This window comes from Aquarana catesbeiana, linkage group LG13 (genome assembly GCF_042186555.1).
Source record: "Aquarana catesbeiana isolate 2022-GZ linkage group LG13, ASM4218655v1, whole genome shotgun sequence".
In the NCBI taxonomy this organism is placed as follows: Eukaryota; Metazoa; Chordata; class Amphibia; order Anura; family Ranidae; genus Aquarana; species Aquarana catesbeiana.
Genome location: NC_133336.1, coordinates 238,619,973 through 238,633,474, shown reverse-complemented (window position 1 = coordinate 238,633,474; position 13,502 = coordinate 238,619,973). Strand labels below are relative to the sequence as shown.

Genomic DNA, 13,502 nt, shown 5'->3' with positions numbered 1-13,502 from the left:
CGGTCGAAAAGTCCGCTTGTCTGTATGCTAGGCTGACGGACAGAAACCAACGCTAGGGCAGCTATTGGCTACTGGCTATAAACTTCCTTGTTTTAGTCCGGTCGTACGTCATCACGTACGAATCCGTCAGACTTTGGTTGATCGTGTGTAGGCAAGTCCGTTCATTCGGAAAGTCCGTCGTAAAGTCCGTTGAAAAGTCCGCAGGACAAAGTCTGCCGTGAAGTCCGCTCGTGTGTACGTGGCATTAGAGTCTGCAAAAGACTTGAGACTGGGGCAGAGGTTCACCTTCCAGCAGGACAACAATGGGCAAAAATCACTCTTTAGACGTGCAAAGCTGATAGAGACATCCCCAAAAAGACTTGCAGCTGTAATTGCAGCAAAAGGTGGTTCTACAAAGTATTGACTCAGGGGGGCTGAATACAAATGCATCCCACACTTTTCACATATTTATTTGTAAAAAAAAAATTGAAAACCATTTATCATTTTCCTTCCACTTCACAATTATATGCCACTTTGTGTTGGTATATCACATAAAATCCCAATAAAATACATTTACGATTTTGGTTGAAACATGACAAAAGGGTCTCCCTGTGGGTGGTGATGGCTTGTTGGTCCTTGGTGGGATAAGCTTAAGCGTATTTCGTGAAATGGTCGATCACCACCAAGACATTGCTTCTCCCACCGGCATCAGATTCCAGACACAGAAAGTCAATGCAAACTAGCTCCATAGGCCCTTGACTTTTTAAATGTCTCATGGGTGCAGCTTAGACTGGCAAGGTCTTTCTTTGGATGCATGGGAAACTTGGGTGGCAGTAGTTTTCTACTTTAGCTCTTACTGTATCTTAGGCAAATAGAACCTGTCCCTGACTAACCTAAAGGTCCCATCTGGGCCTAAGTGTCCATGTTCATCATGGAGAGCAGCCAGCACAGTCTGTGTTCTTCTGGAAGGAATAACTGCCACTTGTCTTCAGAGTCTTCATAGGGTCCCTCCTATACAAAAGTCCATCTTGCATCTATAACCAGTTCCATTCTCAAAGCACTATTTTGGAATCCATCACAGAACTCTTTACCGGCAGACTGGGGTTTTAATTGGCCAACACTTTCATAGCCAGATGACACAGCAAGTCTTCATTCTGATCCATCTTCAGATCCCCTTTGGACAGCTGAGGAAGTACCTCGCTTCTCACTTGGGTCAGGTTGCAATAGTACTTATGCACTCTGGAGGGGGTGGCTCCAATAGATTCAGCTCCAACAGCCCCCTTGAGTCTCTGGGCAATGCCTTGACACAGAGCTCACATTTCTTTGGATGTCACATAAGTCCAACCATTTGACTGTCTGGCCAGCCTATGAGGCCATCGAGACAAAGCATCAGCATCTCTGTTTCCTGTTCCAGGTCGATACTTCAGACTGAACTGAAATCCAGACATGGTTGCCAGCCAATGATGCCCAGTAGTATCCAACTTAACAGAGGAGAGTAGGTATGTCAGAGGATTATTATGCATGTTCACCACGAAAAAGGTTCCATACAAATAATCTTTCAACTTGTTTACTACAGTCCACTTTAAGGCCAGAAGCTCCAGCTTGTGCACAGGATAGTTCTTTTCAGATGGGGTCAAACTTCGACTCACATAGGCTATGGGGCGAAGTGCACCATCCCGTTTCTGGTATTCAACCCTGCCCAACCCTTCTCGGCTGGCATCCGCATGAAGCTCGTATGGCTTGGCTGGGTCTGCATACAGTAGGCTAGTACCAGTGCTTCTGTGAGACTTCTCTTGAGGCAATGGACAGCTTTCTCACACGGGGGGGTCCACTGCTCTTTTAAGTGGCCAGATAATCTTTGCAAAGTTCACCACAAATCTCTGATAATAGGAGCAGAACCCCAGAAAAGACCTCAATTCCACCACGGTTCTTGGTCGGGACCAGGTGGTAACTGCTTCCAACAACAAGACAATAATTGTCTTTGGGACTGTAGCAATGCCTTTGGCAGAAACAACATGCCTTAGGTAGGTGATAGGAGTTTGATAGAACTGACATTTTTCTAATGACAACTTCAGCCCCTCTTCATGAAGCCTCTCAAACACTTTCTTGGGCATTGCCTTATGCTCCCTTAAGGTCTTTCCAAAGACAATGATGTTGTCCAGGTACACCAGGACCTCGATCAGGTTCATGTCACCATTGGTATGCTCCATCAGCTGCTGAAACGTAGCTTGAACCCCCAACAGTCCCTCAGGCATCCTGTTGAACTTGAAAAACGCCAACGGGCAAATTAATGCGGTCTTCCCCTTATCGTCAGGGTGCATAGGGATCTGGTGGTATCCGCTCTTCAGATCCAAAACACTGAACCACTTCAGCCCGGACAAACACTGAAGGGAATCTTCAATGCGAGAGGTGGTGTACTGATTAGGAATGGTCCTCCTGTTCAAGGTTCTGTAGTTGATGCACATCCGCAGCGTCCCGTTCTTCTTCCTCACCACCACAATAGGGGAGGCATAAGGGCTCCTGGATTCTCAAATGAGCTCTGACTTTTTCAGCTCAGCAAACTGCTCCCTGAGATCTTCCAGATCACTAAGTGGTACCCGCCTTGCTCCTTCTTGGAATGGTTTATCCTCCTGGAACTGAATCCAGTGCTGAGCACTCTTGGCAAAACCCACATCAAAGTTGTTCCTGGAGAACATCTTCTCCCACCTGGACAACCAATCTCGGAATCTTTCCTGCCATTCAGGAGGCAACATCTCGGATGAGGACAGAAGCTCCTCTTTCCACTTCTTTTTGACTCCTCACTCAGTCATTTTTACCAGGGTCACTGGGGTAACAGAACTCATTCGCCCAATCAGCATTCAAGTCTTTACCGCAACTGGATGATTTATGACATTCCAAAGACTGACTGGCACCTTATCTCCATTCCGGGACAGGTTTTTGGTGGGTACTATTTCTGGTACCAATTCTACCCCTGCTTAACTTGGTTGTGAATCAGTCTCCAAGACAACAAATGAGCCTGGCTGATCACAAGTCAACTTGACAATAGCCTGCATACAGACTATGTCAGATAGTGTAGATCGGCGGCCGACTGTGAAGTTGTGTCACATCCAAATTTTTAAAAACTATACAGAGAAAAGGGGTTCCCCTATTGGTGGACTTTTTAGGCATGTATAAAAAGGCATAGAGGAGTATATAAAGTACAAATATAGTTTATTAAATAGAAAAACACTAAAAAATATGACAATAATGTAGCGTCTATTGTTAGGAATGCGAATCAAGCAATTTTACATTGGTGTATATACAGTGTATAAAACAGTACTCTTGCACCCGACGCGTTTCGGAGTTAATTAGCCTCCTTCCTCAAGGGTGGGTGTGAGTTAGAATAGTACCCCTTTTCTCTGTACAGTTCATGCAGACTATGTCACCCAGCTAAAGCACCTTCTCTCTTGCTTCCAGCCTCCATAGTCTTCACACCCCTTCAGCTGTTCCTGCACCATTCGTATAAAGACTTGACTCAATTTGGGATATATTCCTCTAAGCGCAGAATATTCATTTCAAGCCATAGGTAACAGTAGCCTCCTCACCATGACAGTATTGGTCCCAATCAGCATTGAATTTTGCTCAGCCCCTGGGGGTCAGGGACACACAATGGCCAGTGTGTCAAAAGATTCCATCTTTCCTGCTACGAATGGCTCAAAGCTGATCTTGATTGGGATGTATCCATCGTAATGGAATTTCTCAGACCCCATTCTCCAAATCTGCAGTTCTTCCAGCTAACACAGGGAAATATGCTTTAAATGTTTGTTATAGAAATCTCTGTATAACAGTGTCACTTGTGCTCTGGTGTCTAGTAAGGCTTTGGTGTAGACACTTTCACTGCACTGACACTATTGGGGAAGGACCTTTAAGTCTCTCTGGCAGGTCAGCTTGCTTTTTAGAGTGAGCTAAGTTCCATTCTTTCCTTGCTAACTGCTGAAAGGACCTAACAGTGATCTTGAGATGTTGTGAAGCATTCACTCTCTGTGCCCTTTTTTCCCAACTTAGATGGCTTGCTATCCGACTTGGATGAGGGTGTTGTTACACATCCTTAAGTCTTCTTCTTGCACCTCGATCTGGCCTTCCCATTCTTTCCATTTTTGGAGCTCTGGACTTTGTCAGGGTTCTCAGCTGGCTCTTTCCCTGAGAGCCCTTAAAGTCCCCCCCCCCCTCACTTCTGAGCAAGGAGGAGCTTCTGCACTGTCTTCAACACTTCAGCTATAAGATCTAGCTCACCTTTCTTCTGAGGGCACTGGGCCTTAAAATGATCTGGCTCTCCACACTGGAAACATCTCCGCCCTTCACTAACTGAGGCTTTTTCCCATCTTTAAATCTGGGTTGACCACCTGCATGTTTGCCTGGGCCTCCATTGTTCACATCAGGGCTTGCTGCATCTTGCCTTGAGTTTGAACGAGTCAGCAACTCAACTGGGGCAGTCTCACTGACAGACTTAATAATAGGAGGGTTTGAGTATTCATCCATCTCAGTCTTCTCATCGCTATCCTCCTGCAGAAAACTCTTTTCTGCTTAAATCATCTGGGATAACACCTTCTCCATCATGAGATTAAGCTTTGACAGCTCTTTTAATTACTGATTCTTTTCATCTAGCAAGGCTTCTTCCTCCTTTACTTCTTTCACAAGCTGAGGGTAGGTAGAGACTACTTGTGTTCCCTTAAAGGGGTTGTAAAGATGTTTTTTTTTTTTTTTTAAAATAACAAACATGTTATACTTACCTTCACTGTGCAGCTCGTTCTGCACAGAGTGGCCCCGAACCTGGTCTTCTGGGGTCCCTCGGCGGCTGTTTCAGCTCCTCCCCGCAAGCATTTACCACCTTCATGCGAGCTCCCTCGCACGGTGGTGAGTGCTTGCGGGCGCGCTCCCGTGATACAGCCGGCGGCTATAGCCGCTCGCTGTATCACTCGGCCCCGCCCCCCGGCGCGCCGCGTCATCGGATGTGATTGACAGCAGCGCGAGCCAATGGCTGCGCTGCTTTCAATCCATCCACTGCAGCCAATCAGCGACCAGGCTGAGCTGCAATGAAGCTGACGAGGACGAGGAGCGAAGATTCGAGGCGTCAGGTAAGTAAAACGGGGGGGCTGGGGGCGGCGGTACTGTCAAAAGTTTTTTCACCTTAATGCATAGAATGCATTAAGGTGAAAAAATGTTTACCTTTACAACCCCTTTAAGTAACAGTTTCAGTACAGTCAGGTGATCAGGTCTAGCACCCTGCAGAATTCATTCCAAACTGACTTTGTCAGCAATCACGGGGGTCAATTCCTTTCTTCAGAATGATCTGGTGTAAAATTTGATCCACTCTGGTAATATAATCAGAAAGTCTCTCCCCTTTACATTGATGGGTGTGTTTGAACTTGTACATTAGATCTGGGAGCTTTTCCACTCTGCTAAACACAGCATACAAAGCTTCAATGTAGTCCATAGCTGCATAGTCTTGTTTCCCCATTCGCAGACTACAGATCACTTCAGCTGCTGGGCCCCTAAGACTCTCACTTAGTCTCTGTCTTTTCACCGCTGCTGAAACACTTCATTCTTCCACCGCTTGTATGGCCTGATCCATCCAACTTTCAAACTCTTCCTCTCCAGAAGGGGGTTGAATTCCAAGAAGAACTAAACCTTTTGGTATCCCTGATTGACCAGAGCTGTATTATTCTTCCTAAAGCTCTCAACCAGCTTGCTCATGTTGGTATAGAAAGAGGCAGGGGGTAAGCCAGCTGTGGCTAAATCAGCTTCCACTGACGCTTATCGATCTGACTTGCAAGTGATCCGCTGCCAGGTCCCCAACTGGCAGCAATGGTATTACTTGAGCCATGACCCCTTCTGCCAAACTCACAATGTCCTTCTGAAAGATGGCCGGTATAGCCACTCTTTACTCTAGCAAGGCACGGGTGCAATCTAGGCTGAACTCGATCCTCATGTTGACTAGGTAGGCACCTTGTTCTGGCGCTGCCTTCCTCACCAGCTGCCATACTTTCCTTTTGGTCCATTTGCTTTCAGGTATCTCCACCGCTGTACAGTTGACTTCAGTTGGCTACCTTGCTCTTGACCCCATGCAGCTGCTGCGGCTGGGTCCATCTGCTTTTTATCTCTTGGCTCATCATGCTGCTTTCTAGGGCCAACCCTGAGGGGTATCCTGGATGAGCCCCCAAATGTAGCATCACCCCTGTAGGGGCCATTGGAAGATGACTGTCCCAAAGGTTGCCCTGACCTTGCAATTCTCTCGACATTTCTGACACCCTGGGTTCAGACATAATTCACAAAAGGACACAATTTGCAAAGACACCAGACTGTAGCAAAGCACATGAGTATTTTACTAAGGATTCTTTAGTCAACAAACAGAAAGGAATGTTAATGCAGATATCATTGAATGTAAAACTTTTAGTCTTAGCAAGTATAGAAAAAGGATATGCAATGTAATGGAAACCACAGCAAATCATACAGTAATAACCAATAGGCCCTGAAGGAACCTATGACCAGTGGCGGTGCGTACATTAGGGGCACTCGGGTGCTGCCCCCTCTGTGTACTATGGATAGATTCATGCATTGCATGAATCTATCCACGGTCGCTGTAGCCACCCTCATTCAGGTGCATGGCACCTGAATTACAGCAGCGGGGGGTATTTTTGAAGCACCTGATTAGAGCCATAGGCTCTAATAGGCTTAAAAAGAGGTGCACTTCGAACGCAAACCATTGCGCTTGCAGTGCATCCAGGTGTGTTAGCAAATTAAATTAATATTTGCTTTGTTAACACAGAGCTGCCTTTCAGCCAATCAGGAGGCCCAGATGTAATACCGGGCACCTGATTGGCTGATGGTAGAGGCGATCCCATTGGCCGCTGTGCATAAGGAAGAAGACACGCACAGAGGAGTCCTGCATTGACGCGCTACACGTCCCACAACTCGCAACCTGACCTGCAGCCTGACTCACCACCACAATGGGGTAAGTGCCGGGCAGACAGCGGGCGGGGGGGCACAGAGGCTGCATAGTATGGGCACAAAGGCTGCAATTGATTGAGCACATTTGGCTGCATTTGTGGGGCACAGTGGCTGCATATTATGGGCACAGAGGCTGCAATTGATGGGGCACAGTTGGCTGCATTTGAAGAACACAGAGGCTGGATATGATGGGCACAGTTGGCTGCATATGATGGGCACAGTGGCTGCATATGATGGGCAGAGTTGGCTGCATATGATGGGCAGAGTGGCTACATATGATGGGCACAGTTGGCTGCATATGATCTGCAGAGTGGCTGCATATGATGGGCAGAGTGGCTGCATATGATGGGCAGAGTGGCTGCAATTGATGTTTTTGTTTCAGTATTTTTCAGCATTTTTCAGTTCGTTTGCGCCCCCCCCAAATTTTAAACACCACTGCCTATGACCCCAGATATAAAAGGGAAGAAAAGACCTTTCTGTGTCAAACTGCTCCCTTAAAATCCTGATGCCACAAGCCCAGAAAGAAAACAGTGCAACTTATAAGAACACAATATGTGAACAATGCAATAAGCAAATTCTCAGTTATGCCGTGTACACACGGTCGGACTTTCCACCTACAAAAGTCCGACGGACCGTTTCAGTGTGTGGTCTCCATCGGACTTCCGACGGACCGTTTCAGTCGGAAATCCGACGTACTTTAGATTTGAAACTTGCTTCAAATCTTTACGTCGTAACTCCGCCGGACTCAGTTCCTGACGGAAAGCCCGTTCGTCTGTATGCTGGTTCGACGGACTAGATACGAAGGAGGAGCAGGGTACTGCATCTCGTGCTCGCTGCAATAGGAAAAACAAATTTTCCTATTGCGGCGAGCGCGGGGGGCATCCTAGGCCCTTAGGTCTGGTATGGAACTTTAAGGGGAACCCCCTACGCCGAAAAACCGGCGTGGGGGTCCCCCCCAAAATCCATACCAGACCCTGATCCGAGCACGCAGCCCGGCCGGTCAGAAAAGGGGGTGGGGACGAGCGAGCGCCCCCCCTCCTGAACCGTACCAGGCCGCATGCCCTCAACATGGGGGGGTGCTTTGGGGGAGGGGGCGCCCTGCGGTGCCCCCCACCACAAATCACCTTGTCCCCATGTTGATGAGGACAAGGGCCTCTTCCCGACAACCCTGGCCGTTGGTTGTCGGGGTCTGCGGGCGGGGGGCTTATCGGAATCCGGGAGCCCCCTATAATAAGAGGGCCCCCAGATCCCGGGCCCCCACCCTATGTGAATGAGTATGGGGTACATGGTACCCCTACCCATTCACCTAGGGAAAAAGTGTCAATAATAAAACACACTACACAGGTTTTTAAAATAATTTATTAAACAGCTCCGGGGGGATCTTCCTCCGGCTTCGGGGGTCTTCTTCCGGCTTCGGGGGTCCCTCCGGTTCATCTTCTCCCGGTGTCCGGTTGGTTCTTCTCCGCTCTCTCCGGCCTCTTCTCCCGGTGTTCCAGTTCTTCGGCCGGCTCCTCCGCTGTCTACAGGTAGCTCTCTTGCCAGCGGAGGTCCGGGCTTCTGGGCTTCTTGTCTTCTCTTCTCTTCTCCAGATGTTGACACGACACTCTCTCCGGCTGGACTGCTCTCTGGGGGCTCCATTGTGACTTATATAGGCGGAGACCCCGCCCCCTTATGATGTCACAGTCCCTGGGCATGCTGGGACTGTGACGTTTTAGGGGGCGATCTGATGATCGCGGCAATACCTCACATGCATGGTTTGAACACTGTTTACATATGCGGGTGCGCCTTACGCTTACGTTTCTTTGCTGCGCGAGCTCGCGGGGATGGGGGCGCTTTAAAAACATTTTTTTTTTCTTATTTATTCTTTTTTTTTTACATTGTCACTTCAAAAAAAAAATTCTGATCACTTTTATTGCTGTGACAAGGAATGTAAACATCCCTTGTGACAGTAATAGGTGGTGACAGGTACTCTTTATGGAGGGATCGGGGGGTCTAGAAGACCCCAAATCCCTCGTTTGCACTTCAAAGTATTCAGATCGCCAAAAACGGCGATTCTGAACACTGTCCTTATTTTTTTAAATCGGTGCCATTGGCAGCTGAGTAAAACGGAAGTGAGGTCGTGACGTCACTTCCATGTTATCACATAGGAGACTGGAACAAAGCCGTTTACGGCTTTGTTTTAGTCTCACTCTAGCCGGCGGACGCGCCGGATCGTGGCTCGGGTCTCCCGGTGGTAAGGTGGGGACGTCCCTTCTCGCTCCTTCGGGATAACAGCCGAGCGGCTTTTGGCCGCATCGGTTGTTATCCCTAAAGAGCTGACCGCCTGCTCTAAAAAACGGTACCGGGGTAATGCCTGCAGCTGCATATCATCCCGGTATAAACCCTTGAAGCCGAGGCCGCATATGTGCGTATGGTCGGCGCTAAGGGGTTAGATGCCACCAAAAGAAAGCTCTATTTGTGTTAAAAATGATATAAATGTCATTTATGTACAGTGTTGCATGACCGTGCAATTACAAGTTAAAGCAACACAGTGCCGAATAGCAAAAAACGGTCTGGTCCCGAAGCAGGTAAAATCTTCTGGAGCTGAAGTGGATCATCTATTTTTACATGGAAGCTCATTTCTAGCACCAGGGATTAGAAGTTTTAATACTTTTTTAGAATGTTATCTGCTTCTTCCCTCCAGGTAATCTAACGGCTGAGGACGTCACCATCAACTCCAATGTGACTGATAATGAGACATGTGAGGTCAGCTTGACGTGTTTGGTGGACTCAGTAGATAGAAGAAATGTGACCATCATTTGGAGGAGTTTAAACAGCAGTAATGTTACCCAGACAGAGAACGTTGTGTTTGTACCTCCCAGTAATATCAACTTTACCTATATATGTACAGCAATGAATCCGGTCAGTAATGCCTCGAAGAATGCGGTTCCCTGGCTATACTGCAACAATAGTAAGTACACTAACAATGCAATTTGTTAAACTTCATACTTAAAAGTGAACCCATGCTATGCCCACTGAAGGGCAAACATACTGTACACTATATTGCTGAACGCTTTGGGACACCTGCCTATACACGCACATGAACTTTAATGACATCCCAGTCTTAGTCCACTGGGTTTTATATTAATAATATAACAGCTTCAACTCTTCTGGGAAGGCTGTCCACAAGGTTTAGGAGTGTGTCTATGGGAATGTTTGACCATTCTTCCAGGAGCCCATTTGTGAGGTCAGGCACTGATGTTGGACAAGAAGGCCTGACTCGCAGTCTCCACTCTAATTCATCCCAAAGGTGTTCTATCGGGTTGAGATCAGGACTCTGTGCAGGCCAGTCAATTTCCTCCACCCAAAACTCGCTCATCCATGCCTTTTATGGACCTTGCTTTGTACACTGGTGCACGGTCATGTTAGAAATGGAAGGGGCCATCCCCAAACTGTTCCCACAAAGTTGGGGGCATGAAATTGTCCAAAATGTCTTGGTATGCTGACGCCTTAAGAGTTCCCTTCACTGGAACTAAGGGGCCAAACCCAACATTTGAAAAACCACTGCACACCATAATCCACCCTCCACCAAACTTTACACCTGGCACCATGTAGTCAGACAAGTACCATTCTCCTGGCAACCGACAAACCCAGACACGTCCATCGGATTGCCAGACAGAGAAGCGTGATCTGTCACTCCAGAGAACACGTCTCCACTACTCTAGAGTCCAGTGGCGGCGTGCTTTACACCACTGCATCCAACACTTTGCATTGCACTTGGTGATGTAAGACTTGGATGCAGCTGCACAGCCACGGAAACCCATTCAATGAAGCTCTCTACGCACTGTTGTTGTGCTAATCTAAAGGTCACACAAAGTTTGGAAGTCTGTAGCTATTGACTTGGCAGACAGTTGGTGACTTCTGCGCACTGTGAGCTTCAGCATGTGCTGACCCCGCTCTGTTATTTTACATGGCCTACCACTTCATGGCTGAGTTGCTGCTGTTCCCAGTTGCATTCACTTTGTTATATTGCCACTAACAGTGGATCGTGGAATATTTAGTAGCAGGGAAATTTCATGGATGGATTTATTGCACAGGTGGCAACCTATCACGGTACCACGCTTGAATTCACTGAGCTCCTGAGAGCGACCCATTCTTTCACAAATGTTTGTAGAAGCCGCCTGCATGCCTAGATGCTTGATTTTATACGCCTGTGGCCATGGAGGTGATTGGAACACCTGAATCCAATGATTTGGAGGGGTGTCCCAATACTTTTGGCACTATAGTGTAACTGTTTCACTTAAAGCATATCTAAACCCAAGAACAAAAATGTCATATATTGCAGCTTCCCATACCTTGACTGCATTTCTTTTTTCTTTTTTTCGGGCAAAGTACATTATTAGTAAGTACAGAAAAATACTTGCTGATCCTGCCAGAAACATATAAGAAAGGATATAAGAAAGCTTGTAGGTGGGTCACTGTTAGAGATGAGCCAAACAACCCCCCCCCTCACACCAGAACATGCAAACAAACAAAAAATTTGTGCAAACATGCGAACACCTTTAAAGTCTATGGGACACGGACATGTAAAATCGAAAGTGTTCATTTTAAAGGCTTATATGCAATTTAAGTGTTTGGGGACCCGGCTACTGCCCCAGGGGACATATATCAATGCAAAAAAAAGTTTTTTAAAAGCCTGTTTTTTCAGGAGCAGTGATTTTAATTATGCTTAAAGTGAAACAATAAAAATGAAATATTCCTTTAAATATTGTGCCTGGGGGGGGGGGGGGGGTCCCCTTAGTCTGCCTGTAAAGTAGTGCATGTTTCCCATGTTTATAACAGTACCGCAGCAAAATGACATTTCTAAAGGAAAAAATGTAATTTAAAATTGCTTGCGGTTGTATTTCCATTTATATACATAAAAAATCATTGAAAAAATCCATACCAGGCCCTTAGGGTCTGGTATGTATATTAAGTGGAACTCCACACCAAAATTTAAAAAATGGCATGGGGTCCCCCCCAAAATCCATACCAGACCCTTATCCAAACATGCAGCCTGGCAGGCCGCAGAAAAAGGGGGGGACAAGAGAGCGCCCCACTCCTGAACCGTACCAGGCCACATGCCCTCAACATGGGGAGGCTGCTTTGGGGTTCTCTCCAAAGCACCTTGTCCCCATGTCAATGGGGACAAGGGCCTCATCCCCACAACCCTTGTCCAGTGGTTGTGGGGGTCTGTGGGCTGGGGGCTTATCGGAATCTGGAAGCCCCCTTTAACAAGGGGGCCCCCAGATCCTGCCCTCCTATGTGAATGGGTATCGGGTACATTGTACCCCTACCTATTTACCAAAAAAGTGTCAAAAAGTAAAAACGACAGAAGACAGTTTTTGACAATACCTTTATTAAAAAAAAAAAGTGTCCCGCGATGTAAATCCATCGTCAATTGCAGCGTCTGATGGTCTAGAGAAAAAAAAACAAATATACCAGAAAAACTTTGACAGCTGTTATATAAGCAAGGTGACACACACAGGTGATGTCATCAGAAAGGGCGGGGTCACCCAGTTACGTCACCAGCTGGCCCCGACCTTGGCTGGCGACAGCTGTCACCGCGAAAAAGACAGCAGTCGGCGGGACGTCAATCATCGAGGCGTAGCTTTTTTTTTCTATTTTTCGGGTCTGTCTGCACTGTGATTAAAAAAGGATGGACATTGTGGGACATTTTATAATTTTTTTTTTTAAATAAAGGAATTGTTCCCCCCTCCCTTCCAGATTGCCTGCTCAGAAAAAGGTCTGGTATGGATTTTGGGGGGGACCCCCACGGCATTTTTTTGCTTAAATTTTGGCATGGGGTTCCCCTTAAAATCCATGCCAGACCTGAAGGGCCTGGTATGGATTTTGGGGGGCCCCCTCAGCGTTTTTTTTACATTTTGGTGCAGTGTTCCCCTTAACCACTTCAATACACTGTGTTATATAAACTACACTGCCTGCATTGACTGAATATAGAGTCTACACTGAACTTACGTTCGACTCGAACCGCAGGCTCGACCCTAGTCACTGCATATCATGCATGTGAGGGGCAGGTGCAGTAGAGTATTCCCCCTAACAAATTGAGCTTCAGTTAGAGGATTGGCTGTTCTACCAAGCTCACACTTCACATGCACAAATGTAGGCTATAGGCCACTAAGTCCTGCTCATCCTATTGGTCACAGGACTCACTCACACATAGGCCTATGTCTTGCTCAAGATTCAGGTCAGAGCTCCCAAAGTCAATCCGGCTACTCAGGGTAAATGTTATAATGGAGGCCAAGTCACTTGATGCATGCTACCGGAGGGGGTTATTTTGTCACTATCACCACCAGCTCTGTGACTGACCAAGTTTGCACCAAACACTTCACAGTTAACACGACTCCACTCTTAACTGAATTTAAAGTAATACTAAAGTAATTTTTTTTTGTTTCACCACTTTAGCTCTGGAAGGATTTACCCCCTTCCTGACCAGGCCATTTTTTGCGGCACTGTGCTATTTAACTAGCAATTGCGCAGGCATGCGACGCTGTACC

The 13,502-nt window shown here is 47.0% G+C and overlaps 1 protein-coding gene across 1 annotated transcript in view; it reads left to right on the top strand.

Moving 5' to 3' along the window:
- LOC141116718 (uncharacterized) overlaps positions 1 to 13,502 on the top strand; it is a 164,129-nt gene that overhangs the window by 88,428 nt on the left and 62,199 nt on the right. Inside the window, exon 3 of the mRNA XM_073609110.1 lies at positions 9,650 to 9,916. Within this exon, the coding sequence (XP_073465211.1) occupies positions 9,650 to 9,916 (267 nt within the window). The remainder of the gene's footprint in view (positions 1 to 9,649; positions 9,917 to 13,502) is intronic.